The sequence below is a fragment of the Tachyglossus aculeatus genome, chromosome X5, assembly GCF_015852505.1.
Source record: "Tachyglossus aculeatus isolate mTacAcu1 chromosome X5, mTacAcu1.pri, whole genome shotgun sequence".
In the NCBI taxonomy this organism is placed as follows: Eukaryota; Metazoa; Chordata; class Mammalia; order Monotremata; family Tachyglossidae; genus Tachyglossus; species Tachyglossus aculeatus.
In genome coordinates, this window is record NC_052097.1 from 15279715 (window position 1) to 15303025 (window position 23311).

General features: G+C 47.9%; 1 protein-coding gene and 1 pseudogene across 1 annotated transcript; both read right to left on the reverse strand.

Annotated features, from left to right (window-relative positions):
- LOC119947627 overlaps positions 1-3869 on the reverse strand; it is a 33586-nt pseudogene extending 29717 nt beyond the window's left edge.
- Positions 3870-21690: 17821 nt separating this feature from the next.
- On the reverse strand, positions 21691-22656 carry LOC119947628 (olfactory receptor 14A16-like). Its single transcript, XM_038769207.1, has one exon. The coding sequence runs from the start codon at positions 22654-22656 to the stop codon at positions 21691-21693; it is 966 nt and encodes a 321-aa protein (XP_038625135.1).
- Between the last annotated feature and the right edge of the window lie 655 nt (positions 22657-23311).

A 23311-nucleotide genomic window follows, 5' to 3' on the forward strand; every position in this document is an offset into this window, starting at 1 on the left:
GAAGTTAAGCGATTTGCCCAAGGCACCACAGCAGGCAAATGGCAGAGCTGGGAGTAGAACTCAGGTCCTCTGATTCCTAGGCCCAGGCTCTATCCAGTAGGCCATGCTATTTCTTAGTTTCTTAAAGAAGCTCCAAAACTAGGACAGAGAGCCAAGGTCCACGGCTCACCTGAGTCCTGGCTTCCTCAAGAGCACTGGCCATTTTCTCATCTCCCTGACTCTTTTCCTGGGGAAGGGCAAGCCCCCGTGAAGCCGGCACAGCCGACGGAGCAGAAAATTACCACAAGCTAATTCATTCAAACACTTTTATTGAGCTCTTACTGTGTGAGGGGCATTGTACTAAGCTCTTGGGAGAGTACAATACAACAGTAAACAAACACATTCCCTGCCCACAACAAGCTTACAGTCTAGAGGAGAGACCCCCATTATCCTCTGAACCCATAAGTAACCAGACCAGGAATTCCTTCCTCCCTTGGGAAGTGTTTAATTTGAGCTGGCAAAATCCAACCAAGAGGGGATGACTGAGAGGCAGGGAGATATACGGGACTTGATTAACAGATAATCAATCAGTCAATCAATCAATCAACTAATGACACTGACTGAGCGCTTACTGTGTGCGGAGACTGCACTGAGCACTTGGGAGAGTACAAAAGAGTTGGTAGACTTCCTCACCTTCAAAGTCTTACTAAGGTCACATGTCTTCCGAGGGGCCTTTCCTGATTAAGCCCTCCTGTTCCCCTATTCCCTCCCCTCCCCTTTCTTCCTGCGTAGCCTATTCACTTGGATCGGTACCTTTTAAGCACTTGATAATCAACCCACCCGAAGTTCCTCAGCCCTACATACATAACTGCACATTATTTATATTAATGTCATTCTCCCCATCTAGACTGCAAACTCTTTGTGGAAAGGGAATACGCCTACCAACTCTGTTGCATTGTACTTTTCCAAGTGCTCAGTACAGTGTTCTGCACAGAGTAAGTGATCAAGAAATACCACGGATGGTTTGAGTTGTAAGAGTTCTGTCACATCATGGAACCAAAGTGTGGCAGTACCCAAAAGCCAAACAAAATGCTGAAGGTTATCAGAAAGACTATTGAAAACAAAAAAAAATTCATCATGAAAACAGTAACAGTCTGTCCATACAAGGATATGTGGTGTCATTTCAGAGAGGTAACTAAAATGTTTTTTTGTAATGCATTTATTAAACACTTTTAAAGTGCCAGGCACTGTACTAAGAGGTGGGGTAGATACAAGATAATCAGTTTGGACACAGTTCTTGTCCGACGTGGGACTCACGGTCTAAATCCTCATTTTACAAATGAGGAAACTGAGGCACAGAAAGGTGAAGTGATTTGCCCAAGATCAAACATCAGACAAATGGTGAAGCTGGGATTAGAACTTAGGACCTCTGATTCCCAGGCCCATGATTTAGCCACTAGGCCATGCTACTTCTCATTCCCCTAGGTTCCCCTAGGTTCAAAGGAGCTGCTGCAGGAGGATATATGATTTTGAAGGTGGGGACGGGAGGCTATGGCCTAAGAAAGGGGCTCAAGGCCCTTGAGGGGCTCAAGATGGCAGTGGGAAAATGGAGATGGAGCAGTAGAAGGAAAAAGTCGGAAGGCAACAAACACCCATAGGTGTGGTGGTGAGTACCTTAATGGTCATCATGGTAGAGGACTCGCACTTTGGACTGAAGGAAATCAAACTCCATACCTTGTGACGAAGAGCTGACACAGGGAGCTGGAAGTGACTTTTGGGCTCCTCCCGGCAGGGGGGCTGTATTCTCCATAACCACTTCCTAGTTGGGAGTGGAGGTCGGGACCTGGGGAAAATCAAAATCATATACCATAAATTGCATTAATGCCTGCCTCCCATGCTAGGCGGTAAGTTTGTTATGGGCAGGGAGTATGTCTACCAACTCTGTTGGATTGGATTCTTCCAAACACCTAGTACACTCACTACACTCAATTACCACTGGTTGATGGATTCCTCTAGACTCTAGGCTCCTTGTGGACAAGGACTGTGTCTACCAACTCGAATTGCACTCTCTCTAGCACCTAGTACAGTGCTCTTCACACAGTAAGGGCTCAATAAATACCATCGATGATGATAATTAACAGTAACCACAAAGGGCAGCGTGGCTCAGTGGAAAGAGCACGGGCTTTGGAGTCAGAAGTCAGGGGTTCAAATACCGGCTCTGCCAATTGTCAGCTGTGTGACTTTGGGCAAGTCACTTAACTTCTCTGTGCCTCAGTTACCTCATCTGTAAAATGGGATTAAGACCGTGAGCCCCACGTGGGACAACCGGATCACCTTGTATCCCCCAGAGCATAGAACAGTGCTTTGCACATAGTAAGTGCTTAACAAATACTATTATTATTATTATTTTTTTTTTTTTAGACTGTGAGCCCACTGTTGGGTAGGGACTGTATATGTTGCCAATTTGTACTTCCCAAGCTTTTAGTACAGTGCTCTGCACACAGTAAGCGCTCAATAAATGCGATTGATGATGATGATGATGATTATTAAAGGGGATGAGATGATGATAGAAGAGCTCAGGCAAAACCACACCCAACAACCACCCAATCAATGGTATTTATTGAGCAGTTACATTTTATTTTAATGGTATTTATTATGTGCTTACTACATGCCAAGGACTATACTAAGCAATGGAATAGATATGAGATAATGAGGTTGGACATAGTCCCTGTCCCTGTAAGCCCTATGTGGGCTTCAGTCAATCAGTGGTATTTATTGAGTACTTACTGTGTGCCTCTGTGCACAGCACTGTACTAAGCGTTTGGAAAAGGACAACAGAATTGGTGGACATGTTCCCTGATCCCAGCTCAGATATGGTACATAAGTTCTGTGGGGCCAAGGGTAGGCTGAATATCAAGTGCCCAAAAGGTATGGATCCAAATGCATAGACGAGGCAGAAGGGATCCTGTAACACAAATCAGCAGGAGAGAATCAGAAACCCACTCCTGAGAGCAGCAGGACAGAGACTAGAGGAAAATAGAGAAAAAGTTGAGGCTGGACACTCACCTGGACACTCACATGACAGGACATTTGTTCTGCGACTCCTGACAATAATCCTTGGTAGTGCCCTGAATCTGCATTTTTCCCACTCCCCTCATCAACTATTTTCTCCTGGCCTTTACTGAGCATGGGGAGTCTTTGCAGCAACGTGGTCCAATGTAAAGAGCCCAGGTCTGGGAGTTAGAGGACCCGGGTTCTAATTCTGGCTCCACGACCTGATTGCTGTGTGACCTTGGGCAAGTTAATCAATCAATCAATGGTAATTATTGAGTGCTTACTGGGGGTATAGCACTGGGCAAAGTGCTTGGGGAAGTACAATACAACAGAACTGGCAGACACGTTCCTGGCCTACAACGAACTTGTAGCATAGAGGGGAGGATGCTTCACGTCTCTGTGCCTCAGTTTCCTCATTTGCAAAAGGGGGATTCAATACTTGCTCTTCCTCCTACTTAGACTGTGTGGGACAGGGCCTCTGTCCTACCTGATTAACTTCTAGTTACACCAGCTCTTAGTCCACAGTAAACAAATGCCATAAAAAATAACTTCAGAAAATCTAAATCTGTCATATGAGGATTAGGGACCATAGGAGGCTCTCCAGTGTGGACAAAGGGGAAACCTGGACACCTCCAAGCCCATTACGGGAAAGGTGAAACTCGGCTCCCTTTTCAGGAGGAGAATTCCAGGGCCAATACTGTCACACTGTATTTGGTTAGCACCAGGAAAGAAAGCCTCCCCTCATCTTTAGAGGCGCGGCCCAGACGCAGCCAGGAGAAGAAAGGAACCAGATTGGGCCCCAGAAAAAGACTCACCGGTCCTTTATGTTCCGTCATCTAAGACCCCCTCAAATCCACTTGCGGGACGCCCCGCCCACTCCCGTACATCCGTCCCCTCTTTCACTCACTGACATCTCCCTGTAAATCTTACACCGTGGCCACGGCCTCATCCCCTCTCTCAGGGAGCTAGATCCGCACCTAGGCCTGGTTGTCGGGGGGCAGAATGGTCAGGAACTAGTCCAACACCAGAAGTTCCAGTTCCTCCCTCAGCTACAGATGGCACAGCTCCCGCAGCTGCCCCAGGGCTTCGCGGGGCCCGGACACCTCCCAGTAGCGGAACCATGGGAAGCGCCAGCGGAAGGTCTCGCCGTTATCCTGTTTTTCCGTTCTCTGGATTTACTCCCGTCCCCCTGGGGGCTCCTCATCTGGGGCCCCTCGTTCCGGTGGGGAGCCCGGGCGCAGGACTCCAGGTAGGGTTCCCTCCTTGATTATGCAATCATGGTCCACGTTCCATGGAAGGGGTCACTCCTACACGTGCAAATCAACCCTGGAGCTTCCTCCGGTGCGTCTCTTCGAGGCCGTGTCCAAGAGAATGGAGCCTCCTTTCAGAAATCAGAGAAAAAGGCAGGGAAGAGATAACACCCAAACCCTCCAGTAGGGGGGCGATTTTCTAAAGTGAAGCAGATCTGGTTTCAGGAAGAAGACCCAGGCCACAATGTGGAGAAAGAAGGGTCGTCCAAACTACCCAAGGACGGGGGCAGTAAGTAGGGAAAAGAGGAAAGAGAGGGAGCAGGATCAAGCCTCTGAATGAGGGGGCCAGGTGTCCCCCATCCTTCGGAGGAGCAGACGTAGTCACACGGTCGAGCACACTGCCTTCCACTGACACAAATTCAAACCCAATAATGCCCAGACAGATAGCATTCATTCTCACCCACCCTCGCCGACAGCTGGCTGGTCTACCCTGCCTGTCTCCAGCCCAGTACCCAGGCCTCCAGTGTTCTGGACAGGGGATTGGAAGCTGGCGGTTTTCAGGGCAGCGCGGTCAATCTGGGCAGAACTGCTTCTGTCTCCACCCTGTCCCTGCCCTGCCCAAGGAACTGGACCAAGAGGGTAGGACTTATTTACCAATCAGTGCCACGGAAACAGAAGGATCCAGAGGAAGATCAGTGAAATGGAGGTGTTACATCTGCTGGAAGGATCTAAAAGGGAGCCAAGGCAGCAGATGGTTATTCAGCAGGGCCCGCTGGGTGTTGGCAGCGGTATTCCGAAAGAATATATCTGATTTCCCTCCATAACATCTACCCAAATCTCCTGCCCTCCGTGGTAACGCCAATTTGCCGCCTTTTGTTCAGATCATACAAACGTCCACCCTTCTGCCTCTAGAACTCCTCTTCCCTCCCACCACGTCAGGATTATTGAGCATTGACTGTATGCAAAGCACTGTGCTAAGTGTTGAAAGCATTCAATACAGCAGAGGTGTAACCTGTTGAAGTAGGCAGGTTGGGTCAGAGTGAACACATTAGAGAGAGACAGAGAGAGAGCTCAGCGCTGCTCGTGGACTTCGGTGACCCCAGCTCAAGACTGGAGAAGAGGCCTGGCCTAGTTGGAAGAGCCTAAGCCTGGGAATCAGGGGACCTGGGTTCTAGTCCCGGCTCTTCAACCTCTCTGCTGTGTGACCTTGGGCCTGTCACTCTGGTTCTCTGGGCCTCAGTTTCCACGTCAGTAAAATGGGGATTCAATTAGCCTTTTTATTTTTTTCGTGGTGTTTGTTAAGTGCATACTATGTGCCAGGCACTGTAATATGCCCTGGGGAAGATACAAACTAATCATTCATTCATTCATTCTATCTTATTTATTGAGTGCTTATTGTGTGCAGAGCACTATACCAAGGCCTTGGAAAGTACAATTCAACAATGAAGAGAGGCAATCTCTGCCCACAACAGCCTTACAATCAAGAAGGAGAGAGAGAGACATCAAAACAAGTAAAACAGGCATCAATCGCATCAATATAAATAAATAGAACTGTAGAAATATGCACATCAAAACAAGTAAACAGCCATTAATATAAATAAATAGAATAATAGATATGCACATATATACACAAGTGTTGTGGGTTGGGGGTAGAGCAAAGGGAGCAAGTTGGGGTGATTGGGAGGGGAAGGGAGCTAAGGAAAAGTGAGGCTTAGCCAGGGAAGTCCTCTTGCTGGAGGTGAGCCTTCAGTAGGGCTTTGAATGGCAGGAGTATGATTGTTCGGCGGATGTGAGGAGGGAGGGCATTCCAGACCAGAGGTAGGACGTGGACCAGGGCTCAAAGCGAGACAGGAGAGAACGAGGCCCAGTGAGGAGGTTAGGGCAGAGGAGCAGAATGTGCGGGCTGGGCTGTAGAAGGAGAGAAGGGAGGTGAGGGGGCAAGGTGATGGAGAGCTTTGAAGCCAATAGTGAGGAGTTTGATACGGACGTTGATAGGCAACCACTGAGGATTTTTGAGGAGGGGATGACATGCTCAGGACGTTTCTGTAGAAAGATAATCCGGGCAGAAGAGTGAAGTGTAGACTGAAGTGGGGAGAGACAGGAGGCTGGGAGGTCGGAAAGGATGCTGATGCAGTAATCCAGTCATGATAAATTGAGTGATTGTACTAACATGGTAGCGGTTTGGATGGCGAGGAAAGGGTGGATCTTGGCGAGGTGCTGAAAGTGAGACCGGCAGGCTTTGGTGACAGATTGGATATGTGGGGTTAATGAGAGAGCAGAGTTAAGGATGACACCAAGGATGACACTCATCACTTTGGACACAATCTCTGTTCCACAGAGGACTCACAGTCTCAATCCCCATTTTACAGAAGAGGTGTCTGAGGCCCAGAGAAGTTAAATCACTTACCCAAGGTTACACAGCAGACAAGTGGCAGAATGGGGATTAGAATCCCGGTCCATGCTCAATCCACTAGAGCATGCTGCTTCTCGAAAGAAACAGATATGATCTGAGAAGGGACGAAAATGTGGAAAACCAAATAACTGACACCACAAAGAAAAGCTCAATAGTAGTTGTGCCTCAACTTTTCATTTTGAAAACTGGGTGTGTGCGCCCTGGGGAATTATGGGGGAAAAGGAAAGAAAAATGCTCCAGTGGGAAAGGATGATAGAGGAGGAGAATAGTAGCCAAAGAGGAATTACCATTAAGGGGTAGAAAAACTGTAGGAGGGGTGGGGATGTTTTAGGGAAAGAGGGAATGGGGAGAAGAGACTTTTCCTTCACAAAGCCGGAAGATTTGAAACACAGTCAGTTGCCCGGTAAGTCTGAAGCAGCCTCGGACTCAATCAATGGTATTGGTTGAGGGCTTACTATGTGTAGGGTACTTTAGTAAGCGCTTGGGAAAGCACAATACAATAATTAGAAGACCGGTTCCCTATCCACAACTATCTTACAGCCTAGAGGAGAGGAAAGACATTAATATAAATAACTAAACTACAGAAAAGAACATAAGTGCTATAGGGCTGAGGGAGGAGTGAATAAAGGATACAAATCCAAGATCAAGGGCAACACAGGACTGGGAGAAGAGGAAATGAGGGTTTAGTCGGGGAAGGCTTCTTGGAGGAGATGTGGTTTTAATAAGGTTTGGAAGGTGGGGATAGACCCTGCTCCCGAAAGGATCCTTCTGCTCCGGTCGCCGCCGCGAGGACCGGGGATCTCCCTCCCCGAGCAGCCTGCTATCGGGCTCCCATGACCCGCAGCTGGGCTCGTGGCCGTCCCCCTCCAGGACATCTGCATCCCCGCCCGAGGACACCGAGGCCACTGGACTGGGCCCCCACCCCCGCATCATCACTAGATTCACCCCTCGAAGCGATATCTACTCCATCCAAGTAGGCAACTGGGACGAAGGGACACTGAGTCCCACTGCTTCCACCATCCCCAACCATAAGCCACCTTCTTTGAGGAGCCCCACTCCTTCCTTCCCTGGGTTAGGACCGGATCGGACATGACTGATTCCCCCTGCCCCCCTCGCCGGGGAAAAAAGCCCTTGTTCTCACCGAGTTACTTTAACAACAATCCCGTTAGCATGTACTCAGCCCACGCATGCTACTTGTCTGTTTACTCAATCAATCAATCAATCAATCAATCATATTTATTGAGAGCTCATTGTGTGCAGAGCACAGTACTAAGCGCTTGGGGGGTACAAGTTGGCAACATATAGAGACAGTCCCTACCCAACAGTGGGATCACAGTCTAGAAGGGGGAGACAGAGAACAAAACAAAACATATTAACAAAATAAAATAGACTAGATATGTACAAGTAAAATAAATAAATGGACTAATAAATATGTACAAACATATATACATACATACAGCTGCTGTGGGGAAAGGAAGGAGGTAAGACGGGGGGATGGAGAGAGGAACAACGGGGAGAGGAAGGAGGGGGTTCAGTCTGGGAAGGCCTCCTGGAGGAGGTGAGCTCTCAGTAGGGCATTGAAGGGAGGAAGAGAGCTAGCTTGGCGGATGTTGGGAGGGAGCGCATTCCAGGCCAGGGGGATGACGTGGGACGGGGGTCGATGGCGGGACAGGCGAGAACGAGCCACGGTGAGGATATAAGCGGCAGAAGAGTGGAGGGTGAGGGCTGGGCTGGAGAAGGAGAGAAGGGAGGTGAGGTAGGAGGGGGCGAGGTGATGGAGAGCCTTGAAGCAGAGGGTGAGGAGTTTCTGCCTGATGCGCAGATTGATTGGTAGCCACTGGAGATTTTTGAGGTGGGGAGTAACATGCCCAGAGCGTTTCTGGACAAAGACAATCCGGGCAGAGGCATGAAGTATGGATTGAAGTGGGGAGAGACAGGAGGATGGGAGATCGGAGAGGAGGCTGATACAGTAGTCCAGACGGGATAGGATGAGAGCTTGAACGAGCAGGGTAGCGGTTTGGATGGAGAGGAAAGGGCGGATATTGGCAATGTTGTGGAGCTGAGACCGGCAGGTTTTGTTGACAGCTTGGATGTGAGGGGTGAACGAGAGACCGGAGTCGAGGATGACACCACGGTTGCGGGCCTATGAGACGGGAAGGATGGTAGTGCTGTCAACAGTGATGGGAAAGCCAGGTAGAGGGCAGGATTTCGGGGGGAAGACAAGGAGTTCAGTGTTGGACATGTTGAGTTTCAGGTGTCGGGCAGACATCCAGATGGAGATGTCCTGAAGGCAGCAGGAGATGCGAGCCGGGAGGAATGGGGAGAGAGCAGGGGCAGAGATATAGATTTGGGTGTCATCAGCGTAGAGATGATAGTTGAAGCCGTGGGAGCGAATGAGGTCACCAAGGGAGTGAGTGTAGATCGAGAACAGAAGGGGACCAAACACCGAACCTTGAGGAACCCCCACAGTAAGGGGATTTGACAGGGACGGAAGCCAGACTGGAGTGGGTCGAGGAGAGAGTTGGTGCTGAGGAATTCGAGGCAGCGCGTGTAGACGACTCGTTCAAGGAGTTTGGAAAGGAATGGTAGGAGGGAGATGGGGCGATAACTAGAAGGTGAGGTGGGGTCGAGAGGGTTTTTTAGGATGGGAGAGACATGGGCATGTTTGAAGGCAGAGAGGAAGGAACCAGTGGAGACTGAGCGGTTGCAGATGGAAGTTAAGGAGGGGAGAAGGGACGGAGCGAGATATTTCATGAGATGAGAGGGAATGGGTTCAGAAGCACAGGTGGCCGGAGTAGCACTTGAGAGGAGGGAGGAGAGCTCCTTTGAGGATACTGCTAGGAAGGGTGGGAGAGTAGCAGAGAGTGTTGAGAGCCTGGGGGTTGGAGAAGGGGGGGCAGTGACTTTGGGGAGGTCGGACCAGATGGATTTAATTTTATTAATGAAGTAGGAGGCCAGATCGTTGGGGGTGAGGGAAGGAGGAGGGGGAGGAACCGGGCTCCTGAGAAAGGAGTTGAATGTACTCCTCTTCACAGGCATTTCCTTTTCCATGAACCCCCATAACAGTTCTGCCCTACGCCAGAACTGCCATCCATAGGACTCCATCCTCCTCCACCTCAGCGACATTTCTGCCAAGAGCCCCTGGACTCTCCTTTCCATTAGCATTTTTGATATGATTTGACTGACCCATGGACAATTCATCCTTCTGCTCGGGGCATCATCTGCCTATTTAAAATGGTTGCTTCTGCCTGTTAATTTTTAACTGCTCTTTATGATGTCATCATCTGTTTATTTTATTATTGCTATCGCATGTTAATTGTATACTCTGAGGTGTCATCAGTTGCTTATTTCATCATTGCAATTGCATGTTAATTGTTAACTGCTCGCTGTGCTGGCATTTACTTTGCATGAACTATCAATTCCCCTGCTCCCATCTGCCATTCTCAGTTCTCACCTTCCCCTTCCCTTCTCTCACCCAGATCTTTCCTTCCCTTTCCCCCGCTCCCAGCCCCTCCCCAGAATCCCTCTGTACCAGAGCCAGTCTTCATCCACTCCCTTCCAACCCTTCCCTCCTCCCCTTCCCGCGTCCGCCCCATGTCAGTTCTTTTTTCTCATCGCCACCCCTCTTCCCCTTCTCCCCGCCCAGGTACCCGCCAACTCATTCCAATCTAAACCCTCCCCTCCCCTCACACCCTTCCCCGTTCCTCCCCTCCCCCCACAGTTGCCGCTAAGTGTGGCCTATGGAACCTCCGCTCCATTATAGGTAAGCTCCCTTTCTTCTTGGACCTGTTACTTTCCCTCTCACTCCCCCTCCTCGCCCTTACCGAAACATGGCTCACCCCGTATGACATGGTATCTTCTGCTGCTCTCTCCAGTGGAGGCCTCTTCTTCTCCCACTCCCCTAGACTCACCAGAAAAGCAGGAGGTGCCGGTTTCCTTCTCGCACCACAATGTCGCTTTCGCACTATCCCTCCTCCCCCTTCCCTTTCCTTCCCCTCCTTTGAAGCCCATATTATTCGCCTCTGCCACCCACTCCAGATTCTTGTAGCGGTCATCTACCAACCCCCTGGCCCCACCGTCACATTTTTTAACAATTTTGACCCCTTTCTCACCTTCCCTATCTCATTTTCCATGCTCACTGATCCTCAGAGACTTCAACATCCACACGGATATCCCCGGTGACTCCTCTGCCGCCTGCTTTCTATCTCTCCTTAACCTGCCAACCTCCTGCTCCACCCCACCTCGCTCACTCACTAACTTGGTCACACCTCTGACCGCATCATCTCCTACTGCTGCACTATCTCCACTCTCACCAACTCTGAAATCCTTCTCTCTGATCATAACCTTCTCACTTGCCTCCTCACTCAAACTCATCGCCTGTAAATCTATATTACTACTCCACAGAGACCTCCACTCTCTTGACCCCATCCAGCTCCCTCATCTCATCACACCCCACCTCGCCTCCCTATCCTCTCTACCCACTCTTGATGACCAGATTACTGCTCTCAACTACACTCTTCCTACTCAACTCAACTCACTCGCTTCACTAACCCACAGCCTTGGATCACTGCCACTGTCCGCCTTCTTCAGTCTTATGCTTGAGCTGCTGAACGCTGATGGCGAAAGTCTAAACACCAAGCCAACCTTGTTCACTTTAAATTTATCCTTTTCTATCTTAACTCTGCCCTCTTCTCTGCCAGGCCAAACTATTTTTCCTCCCTTATTGACACCCATGCCCATCACCCCTGTCAGCTGCTTCGGACATTTAACTACCTCCTCAGGCCCTCTTTTCCTCCCCCTTCTTCATCCTTCACCCTCAACGATCTGACCTCCTACTTCATTAGTAAAATTAACACCATCAGGTCTGAGCTCCCCAAAGTCACCCTTCCCCCTTCTCCATCACCCCCGCTCTCAACGCTCTCTGCTACTCTCCCATCCTTCCCAGCAGTATCTTCAGATGAGATCTCCTCCCTCCTCTCAAGTGCTACTCCATCCACCTGTGCTTCAGACCCCATTCCCTCTCATCTTATAAAATCTCTCGCCCCTTCCCTCCTCCCCTTCTTAACTTACATCTTCAACTGCTCACTCTCCACTGGTTCCGGCCCCTCTGCCTTCAATCATGCCCAAGTCTCAACCATCCAAAAAACCCCTCTCTTGACCCCACTGCCCCTTCTAGTTATTGCCCTATCTCCCTCCTACCCTTCCTTTCGAAAATGCTAGTACGAGGTGTCTACACTCGCTGCCTCGAATCCCTCAGCGCCAAACCTCTCATCGACCACGTCCAAGCTGGCTTCCGTCCCTTACACTCCACCGAAACTGACCTCTCAAATGACCTCCTTCTTGCCAGCTCCAATGGCTCCTACTCTATCTTAATCCCCCACAACCTTTCAGCTGCCTTCGAACCTGTGGACCACCCCCTTCTCCTCAACACTCTATCCAACCTTGACTTCACACACTCCGTTCTCTCCTGGTTCTCCCCTTATCTCTCTGGCCATTCATTCTCAGTCTCTTTCGAGGGCTCCTCCTCACTCTCCCATCCCCTTATTGTAGGGGTTCCTCAAGGGTCAGTTCTTGGTCCCCTTCTGTTCTCTATCTACACTCACTCCCTTGGTAAACTCATTCGCTCCCACGGCTTCAACTATCATCTCTATGCTGATGACAACCAAATCTACATCTCTGCCCCTTCTCTCTCTCCCTCCCTTCAGGCTCGTATCTCCTCCTACCTTCAGGACATCTCCATCTGGATGTCTGCCGGCCATCTAAAACTCAATATGTCCAAGACTGAGCTCCTTATCTTCCCTCCCAAACCCTGTCCTCTCCCTGATATTTCCGTTACTTTTGACGGCACTACCATCCTTCTCGTCTCAAAAGCCTGCAACCTTGGTGTCATCCTCGACTCTGCTCTCTCGTTCACCCCTCACATCCAATCCGTCACCAAAACCTGCCTGTCTCACCTCCACAACATCGCCACGATCCGCCCTTTCCTCTCCATTCAAACCGCTACCTTGCTGGTTCAATCTCTCATTCTATCCCGATTGGATTACTGCATCAACCTCCTCTCTGATCTACCATCCTCCTATCTCTCTCCACTTCAGTCTATACTTCACTCTGTGCCTGGATTTTATTTGTACAGAAGCGCTCTGGGCGTGTCACTCCCCTCCTCAGAAATTTCCAGTGGTTGCCTGTCAATTTACGATTCAAGCAAAAGCTTCTCACTCTCGGCTTCAAGGCTCTCCATCACCTCGCCACCTCCTACCTCACCTCCCTTCTTTCCTTCTACAGCCCAGACCGCACCCTTCGCTCCTCTGCCACTAACCTCCTCACTGTACCTCTTTCTCGCCTGTCCCACCATCGACTCCTGTCCCACGTCCTTCCCCTAGTCTGGAATGCCCTCCCTCTACATATCTGCCAAACTAGCTTCAAAACCCTGCTGAGAGCTCTCCTCCTCCAGGAGGCCTTCCCAGGCTGAGCCCCCTTTTTCCTCTCCTCCTCGCCATCCCCCTCTTCCCTACCCCCTTCCCCTCCCCACAAAACATGTATATATTTGTACAGATTTATTGCACTATTTATTTTACTTGTATATATTTACTATTCCATTTATTTTGTTAATGATGTGCATATAACTATAATTCTATTTATTCCTTGTTTGTATACCAAGCATTTATTACAGTGTGCTGTTCAAAATAGGAAAATAAACTTTAAGGACTCACAAAGCGTTGAATTCAGAGCGCTAGATTGAGAGTCCAGAGTGTTCACCATTAAGGCACAGAGCCTTCAATGCCAAGTTTTCACCACAGAGCATATCTGAATGCTACCTGGTATTCAAACTGTGACAAAGGTATTAGGGTCCTGAAATTCACTGGGGGTTACCTATAAAAAAAGCGTTCTGAGACTGCATTCAGTGGTTCACTCCAGGATCCCAGGCTAAGACCTTGCCCACCATTTGATGGCTGATCTTTCCTCTATTGGAGGCCTCAGCCCCATCTGGAGCCTCCAAACCTCTGAACGTTCTTGGATTTCCACCGAGCTTAACGACGGGAGTCCTCAGGACCTGAATGGAGAAACCAGGTAGTCTACAGGATTGGAAAATTCACTGAAATCTCTTTTCTGAATGGGCACAGAAGCAAAAAAAAAGAAATGCTGTATTTCCTAAACCCATATGTACCAATGCTGTGAAATAGTATTCTCCCTCGGGTTCTGTGGCAAAATGGCTAGCACAGTGGATTTTTAGCCTGGAAAGGAAAGCATTCAAAGGTTGTCGGTTCAAGTCCCACTGGAATTATTATTATTATTTTCTAAAAATTGGGGAAGGTCCCATTGTAGCCATCGGGTTCGTTTGCTGCCACACCAGTGATTTGGGTGTTTGCTTCCCCAGAGGAAGGGGTAGAGGTCATTCCTGGGAGATTATTCAGCCATAGTAATAGATGTATTAGCATTGTTACATTAGTATCATTATTATCAATGAATCAGTCATATTTATGGAGTGCTTACTATGTGCAGAGCACTTTACTAAGCGCTGGGGGCAGCAGAATTAGCAGACACGTTCCCCACCCATAACGAGCTTACAGTATAGAGTACTGTTATTATTATAACACTTCCGTCACATCTGCTGTGTGACCTTGGGCAAGTTACTTCACTGTGCTTCAGTTCCCTCACCTGTCAAAAGGGGAAATTAGCCAAACTAATTTCCAAACTAACTCTCTTCCTGTATTCAAAGCCCTACTGAGAGCTCACCTCCTCCAGGAGGCCTTCCCAGACTGAGCCCCCCCATTTCCTCTGCTCCTCTGCCCCTCCCCATCTCCCCTACTCCCTCCCTGAGTGCTACACCCTATCCCTCCCCACAGCACTTGTTTATATTTGTACATATTTATTACTCTATTTTATTAATGATGTGTTTATATCTATAATTCTATTTATCTATTTTGATGGTATTGATGCATGTCTACTTGTTTTGTTGTCTATCTCCCCCCTTCTAGTCTGTGAGCCTGTTGTTGCGGAGGGATTGTCTCTATCTGTTGCCAAATTGTACTTTCCTAGCACCTAGTACATTGCTTTGCACACAGTAAGCACTCAATAAATACGATTCAATAAATGAATGAATTTGATTATCCTTTCTTGATAGATATGCTTACTTTTCTTCAGGTGTCTTTCCTTCGAGTCACAAGACAGTATAGGTTATGTGAACACAAAACATTCTTATTGTCATAGGTAAGAGGAAATATTTTCTCCACTAGATAGGCTATAAGATCCTTCTAGTGCAGGGATCATCTAAATCTACAATATTCTTCTAAACTCTTTGTACAGTGGTCCTACTGAGCTGCAGCGCTACTATTCAACTACTGAGGTACTACTGGGCTACTACTAAGCACTACTGAGAGCTCACCTCCTCCAGGAGGCCTTCCCAGACTAAGCCCCATTTTTCCTCTCCTCCTTCCCATGCCCCCCTCTGTCCTACCTCCTTCCCCTCCCCACAGCACTTGTATATGTTTGTACATATTTATTACTCCATTTGTTTTACTTGTACATATTTACTACTCTATTTTATAATAATATGCATTTAGCTATAATTCTATTTGTTCTGACGGTTTTGACACCTTTCTACATGTTTTGTTTTGTTGTCTGTGTCCCCATTCTGGACTGTGAGCCCATTGTTTGGTATGGACAGTTTCTATATGTTGCCGACTCGTACTTCCCAAGTGCTTAGTACAGTGTTCTGCACACAGTAAGAACTCAATGAATACGAATGAATGAATGAATGAATGTCAGATATGAAGAAGAAGGGAGTTCCAGTCCAGACTCAATGACTCCAGCCATATGAGGCAAAGGAAACAAAGCATATCTTCCAGATTCTTGCAGACCTCTACCTCAAGCAGTTCATCCTTGTCCCTAAATTTGCCACTGTCTTTACTTGAAAAAAGACCAAAATGGCTTTAAAGTACTCAGTCACCTTAATACTAATGGAACTCATAGTGCTTACTATGTGCCAAGCATTATTCTAAACGCTGGAAAAGATACAAGTCAATCATGTTGGACACATTCCCTGTCTAACACATGTGTCTCACATGGGGCTCACACTCTTAATCCCTATTTTAAATATGTAGAAACTGAGGCCTAGAGAAGTTGAGTGACTTGCCCAAGGTCACGCAGAAGACATTCATTCATTCAATGACTTTGGAGAAGTCACTTCACTTCTCTGGGCTTGTTCCCTCATCTGTAAAATGGGGATTAAGACTGTGAGCCCCACGTGGGACAACCTGATCACCTTATATCCCCCCAGTGCTTAGATCAGAGCTTTGCACGTAGTAAGCGCGTAACAAATGCCATCATTATTATTACTATTGTTCATCCCACCCTGGAGCCTGGGCTCTGGAGAGGCGGGATGGACCAAGGTGCCCAGATGGGAGGCTGATGAAATTGTTCATTTAAAAAGGGCTGATCGTTATCCCGGCTTTGCCAATTGTCAGCTGGGTGACTTTGGGCAAGTCACTTCACTTCTCTGGGCTTGTTACCTCATCTGTAGAATGGGGATTAAGACTGTGAGCCCCATGTGGGACAACCTGATCACCTTATATCCCCCCAGCGCTTAGAACAGCGCTTTGCACGTAGTAAGCGCTTAACAAATGCCACTATTATTACTATTATTCATCTCACCCTGGGGCCTGGGCTCTGGAGAGGCGGGATGGACCAAGGTGCCCAGATAGGGGGCTGATGGAATTGTTCATTTAAAAAGGGTTGATCATTAAGGACGGGGTCCCAAAGCAAAAGCCGACAGAGAGCGAAATTGTCCAGCCAGAGCAGAAATCAGCACCGATTATTGCCTCGATTCTTTATTTCGGCTTTGAAGCTTGAATAAATGAGGCTTAAACGGTCTCCAGCTAGGCCGTATTCTTGCTCTCCCCTATCTACCCAGCCTCACAGGACAGGACTGGAAGCCCCCGGCGGAGAAGGTCGCGGTGAAAAACGGGTAGGCCGGAGAAAAAAGCTGAAAAGAATGGCCTTAAAAAAAACTGACCTACTAAAAATCCGGAGGCTGCCCCAAGTAAAGCATGTTCTACAGAACAAAGGGCCAGATGACCAAACAGAAACTCTGCAGGATTAACCGGAAGAGTTAAAGTTCATCAGAGGGAGGAAGCAGTCTTTAAAAAAAAGGTCTTCTAGCAGGGAAGCCTAAAAAGAGCGACGGGATGAGGACAAATGGGAAATTAAATAGGCCAAAAGGGAGTTTGAAGAGGTGATTCAAGTGTTCCGAAAGCAGAAAGCTAGCTTGGCGTTCTTGGCATTGGCAGCCTTAAAGATGTACTCGATGAAACAAATTATTTCGTGCAGCATTTACTGAAGAAGATATTAGAGAGATGGATAGTAGATGGAGATTGCCATCTAATTGGGATTTTTTTTTGAGCAAACAGGCCCAAGTACTGGTTCTAATTGTGGAGACCACACAACAGGTTTTACGTCAAATTGACAAACGAGAGATTCCTTAGACCCAGATGGCATCCACTCCAAAGCTCTGAAGGAGGAGGAACACAGAGGGGCCGGTTTTGAGCCTGCAGAACCCATCTTGGAACCAAGGCATGGGCAAACTACTAATGTAACTCATTTATAAGAAGGGTAGCAGAGGGTGGTCTGGGGAATCTCGATTCTAGGCCAGGCAAATTGGTAGAATCTATAATTATGTTCAGGGTCATTAAGCTCTTAGGGGGACACAGTCTGTTGGGAGAAAGGTAATGCAGTTTCTGTAAGGGGATGTATCTCACTGTTTTTCCGAACCCCTATAAAGGGGTAAATAAATGTGGATAGAGGGAAACCAGTAGACAGCCCAAAAGCTTAGTTTTTTCTAAAGCTATTGTAGGGTTGGAGGGGAAACTATCATGGATGGAAGATGGGCTCAAAGGAAAGAAAAGAGAGGAGTGAACAGCCATTTCAGGGTGAAGTGTGGATAGTGGATCTGCTCAGAGAACTATGCTAGAATCCCGTTATGTTTTAAGTGATCTGAATGAGCAGTGAAATCTCTTTAGTCTTCAAAATGCACTGCTGAAGTGGAGAGACTGGTAGTAAATCTCATCTTTTCAGCGCTTAGTACAGTGCTCAGCGCTTGGAACAGTGCTTTGCACATAGTAAGCGCTTAATAAATGCCATCATTATTATTATTTTATTATTTATTCAAGGCCCTACTGAGAGCTCACCCCCTCCAGGAGGCCTTCCCAGACTGAGCTCCTTCCTTCCTCTCCTCCTCGTCCCCCTCTCCATCCCCCCATCTTACCTCCTTCCCTTCCCCACAGCACCTGTATATATGTATATATGTTTGTACATATTTATTACTCTATTTTACTTGTACATATCTATTCTATTTATTTTGTTAGTATGTTTGGTTTTGTTCTCTGTCTTCCCCTTCTAGACTGTGAGCCCATTGTTGGGTAGGGACTGTATATGTTGCCAACTTGTACTTCCCAAGCGCTTAGTACAGTGCTCTGCACACAGTAAGCGCTAAATAAATACGATTGATTGATTCAATAGTATTTACTGAACGCTTACTGTGTGCAAAGCATTATACTAAGCACTTGGGAAAGTAGAATATAATCACAAACAGACACATTCCTACCCACAACGAGCCCACTGTCTAGAGGGGGAGATAGACATTAATATAAATAAGTGAATAGAAAAATACATAAATAAATAAATTATATATATCAGTGTGCACATATGTATATATATATATATACATATATATATATATATACATATAAATATGTGTGCTGGGGGGATCAGAGGGAGGATGAATAAAGAAGTAAGTAAGAGCAGATTGGAGTGGGAGAAGAGGAGAGGAGGGCTTAGTCAGAGAAGGCGTTTTGGAGGAGATGTGCCTTCAATAAGGTTTTGAAGTTGGGGAGAGCAATTATCTGTCTGATATAAGGAGGGAGGGCATTCCAGACCAGAGGTAGGATGAGGGGGAGACGTCGGTGGTGAGATAGACAAGCTGGAGGTACATTGAGAAGGTTAACAAAGGAAAAAAGTGTGTGGGCTGGGTTGTAGTAGGAGAATGGCGAGGTGAGGTGATTGAGAGCTTTAGAGCCAATGGTGAGGAGACATATGGCAGATTTGGGATTAGAATCCAGGTCCTTCTGACTCCCAGGCTTGTGTTCTATCCACTAAGCAACGTTACTCTATGCCATCTCCTACTTCACCTTGCTTCTCTCCTACTACAACCCAGCCCACACACTTTGCTCCTCTAATGCCCCGCACATCCTCTAGATAGCTCATTGAGGGCAGGGAATGTATCTGTTATATTGTTCTATTGTTAACTCCTGAGGGCTTAGTACAGTGCTCTGCACACAGTAAGCACTCAATTACTACGATTGACTGACTGTCTCCAGCACATCCCCCGCCTATAATGGCGACTCACCTCTCAGGCTGCACGGCCCCTCATTCATTCATTCGTTAGTATTTATTGAGCGCTTACTGTGTGCAGATTACTGTAACAAGTGCTTGGAAGGTACAATTCAGCCTCCGTGCCCTGCTATCTAAGGAGCGGGGACGCCAACAGGACGCCCAGACAGGTGTCTGCTCCTCACCTCACCACATCACGTGGTGGCAGTCAGAGGCTTCCCAATCTCAGTGGTACTTCCTACTCGGCCCTGCACTCCTCCTGCCTCCCGGAGTCAGTCAGCCAGTCAATCATATTCTTCTAGACTGTGAGCCCACTGTTGGGTAGGGACCGTCTCTATATGTTGCCAACTTGTACTTCCCAAGCGCTTAGTACAGTGCTCTGCACACAGTAAGCGCTCACTAAATATGATTGATTGATTGAGCGCTTGCTGTGGATGGAGCATTTTAATAAGCTCTTGGGAGCATAAAGTATAACAATAAACAGCTGCAATCCCTGCCCACAATGAGCTTACCGTCTAGAGGGAGAGACAGACATTATTATAAATAAATGACAGACATGGACGCAAGTGCTCTAGGACTGGGAGGAAGGATGAATTAAGGCGGCCGGTTAGGGGTGGGATGCCGGGCTGGAAGGCCAGAGATCTGGGGTTCCCCGGCCTCTGCGGCCCACAGCTGCACAAACCACCTTCATCGGCCTTTTCTCAACCAGTCACTCACACACTCACTCACTCAATCAGTCAGTCAATCGTATTTATTGAGCTCTTTCCGTGTGCACAGCACTGTACTAAGCGATTGGACAAGTACAGCAGAGTAGAATTAGCAGACACGTTCCCTGCCCATGATGAGGTAAGTGCTTACAAAGTGCCAGGCACTATACTAAGCACTGGGGAAGATACAAGCTACTCAGGTTGGATACAGTCCCTGTCCCACATGGGGCTAACAGTCTTAATCCCTATTTTACAGATGAGGGAACCGAAGCCCAGAGAAGTGAAGTGATTTGCCCAAGGTCACTCAGCAGACAAATGAGGAGCCAAATTTGGAAACCAGGTCCTCTGACTCAGTTTCTTGTGGGCAGGAAATGTGTCTACCAACTCTGTTGTATTCTCCCCCGCATTTTGCACAGTGGTCTGCATAAATGAAGTGATCAATAAATACAATTGATTGATTGATTGATTGACCTGTCTCACCCTGCCCACATACTTCCTTTGGCCTGGAACTTCTTCCCTTTTCATATTCGACAGAACACCATCCTCCCCATCTTCAAAGCCTTATTAAAATCAGATCATTTTAATAAAGCGCTCATTTCCCCGGCACACCATCCCCCTTTTATTACCTATGCATTTTGATCTGTATCCCCTAAGCACTTGATATTCACCCCATAACAATTTTATACATACTCTCACACTCCATAATTTACTTTAATGTCTGTCTCACCCTGTAGACTGTAAACTCCTTGCCGCAGGCACTGTAGCTACAATCTTTACTGTATAGTACTTCCCAAGTGCTCAGAAGAATGCAGCACGGGCCCAGGAGTCAGGTGACCTGGGTTCTAATCCCAGTTTTCTGTTGTATGACCTTTATTTGTTTGCTTTATGGTATTTGTTAAGCACTATGTGCCAGGCACTATACTAAGCACTGTAGTAGATCGAAGGGAATCAGGTCAGACACAGTCCCTGTCCCACATGGGACAGTCCTAATCCCCATTTTACAGATGTGGTAACTGAGGAACAGAGAAGTGAAGTTACTTGCCCAAGGTCACATCGCAGACAAGTGGCAGATCCGAGATTAGAACCCAGGTCCTTCTGACTCCCAGGCCTGGACTCTATCCACTAAGCAACAATGCTTCATGATTGCAGCTTGGTAAAGACACTTCTCTGTGCCTCAGTTACCTCATCTACTAAATGGGGATTCAATAGCTGTTCTGTCTCCTACTTAGACTGAGAACTCCATCTAGACCTGATTATCTTTTACATTAATAATAATAATAATAATAATAATAGCGTTTGTTATAACACTCACAACTAAGACCACTGCTCTAACCCCTGACTGACCAAACCCTGCTTACTATATCTGCTTTGAGTCTATTTCAACATTTACCACGCCCACAAAACCCTGCAAGTGGATACTCTTGCATAGTTAGATCCACAGGGCAGGGGGTGGCATGTAGGGTTATAGAAATCAGATTTTCTACCCTGGCTCTAGAAGGTCAGAGACTTCTCCTGCAAAACACATCCCTTCCCACACCAAGAGAGCTGCTGCTGGGGAAAACTAATCAATCAATCAATAAATAGTATTTATTGAATGCTTACTGTGTGCAGAACATTGTACCAAGTGCTTGGGGGAGTACAATACATCAGAGCTGGTACACATATTCCCTGTCCACAAGGAAATTACAGTCTAGAGAGGAAAATCAGACATTAAGCAATCCATTAATGATATTTATCACTTTCTGTGTGCAAAGCATAGTACTAAGGGCTCAGAGTTGGTGGACATGTTCCCTGCACACAGTGAGCTTCCCAGTCTAGAGGGGGACACAGACATGAATCTAAATAAATATCGAAGGAGAGTCCTGGCCAAAGCAGCCCAGCCAAAGAATGGGATCTATGCCGACTAGGATGGGGAAAAGTTCACGTGACATAATTTTTCTTTTCCAACATTTTCCTTCCCAAGAAGCTTACGCATAGCAGCTTTCATGTCCCGGTTTCTCAGGCTGTAGATGAGGGGGTTTAGGGTCGGGGGAACCACGGCATAGAACACGGACACCAGTAGGTCCAGTGCCGAGGGGGTGTCCGATATTGGCTTCAGGTAGGCGAAGAATCCAGAAGAGGTGAAAAGAGTGACGACGAAGAGGTGGGGCAGGCAGGTGGAGAAGGCTTTGGCCCGGCCCTCGGCCGCCGGAATTCTCAGCACGGCCCGGAAGATGCGCACATATGAGACGATGATGAGCACGAAGCAGAGGAAACTTAAGCAGATGGCCATGGCTAAACTCACATGTTCAGGGATATGGCTAGCGGAACAGGCGAGCCTCAGCAACTGGGGGGCCTCACAGAAGAACTGGTGGACGTCGTTGGGGCCGCAGAAGGACAGGGAGAAAGTACTGGCAGTGTACAACACAGCGATCCAACTGCCGCTGAGCCAGGAGGCGGCCAGCATGGAGGCACAAGCTCCACGGTGCATGATGATGTCATAGCGCAGGGGGCGGCAGATGGCCACATAACGGTCGTGGGACATGACGGTGAGCAGGGCCAACTCAGATCCTGCCAAGAAAATCACAAGAAAGACCTGGGCCGCGCAAGCCGGTAGGGAGATGGAGTTGACGTTTGTGAGGGAGTTGAGGGTGGACTTGGGGACGGTGATGGAGATGTAGCAGACGTCGATGAGGGACAGGTTCCTGAGGAAGAAGTACATTGGGGTATGGAGGCGCCGGTCGAGGATGGTGACGGTGACGATAAGGAGATTCCCTGTTAGGGCCGCCAGGTATACCAGCAGGAACAGTATGGCATGGACCAGCTGCAGCTCCCGGACCTCCGAGAACCCCAGGAGCAGGAATTTAGTCACTGTGGTGGCATTGACCATTGGCTGGGAAATGCCATGAGCTGCCTTAGGGAGAGAAGGAGTCATCAGGAAAGGAACAGGCTCCAATCAAGTGTGTCCGCTAAGACTGTTGGGAAGTTTCTGGAGCAGCAGCGTGGCCTGGGTGAAAAAGCACGGGCTAGGAAGTCAAGAGGACCTGGGTTCTAGTCTTAGCTCTGCCACTTGTCTGCTGTGTGACCTTGGGCAAGTAATTTCATTTCTCTGGGGCTCAGTTACCTCATCTGTAAAATAGAAATGAAGACTGTAAGCCCAGTGTGACAGGGACTGTGTCCAGCCCGATTAGCTTGATGATGATGGAGGTATTTGGAACAGTTCTAAGAGCTGGAGTACATACAAGGTAATCAGGTTGTCCCACGTGGGGCTCACAGTCTTAATCCTCATTTTACAGGTGAGGTAACAGGCACACAGAAGTGAAGTGATTTGCCCAAGGTCACACAGCTGACAAGTGGAGGAGGTGGGATTAGAACCCATGACCTCTGACTCCCAAGCCTGGGCTCTTTCCACTAAGCCATGTTCCTTCTCTTTATCTACCCTGCTTGTATCTAACCTCCTGATCAGTACAGTGCCTGGTACATAGCAAGCACTTAACAAATACCAGTATTAATATTATGGAGAAGATCCATCAATCAATCAATCA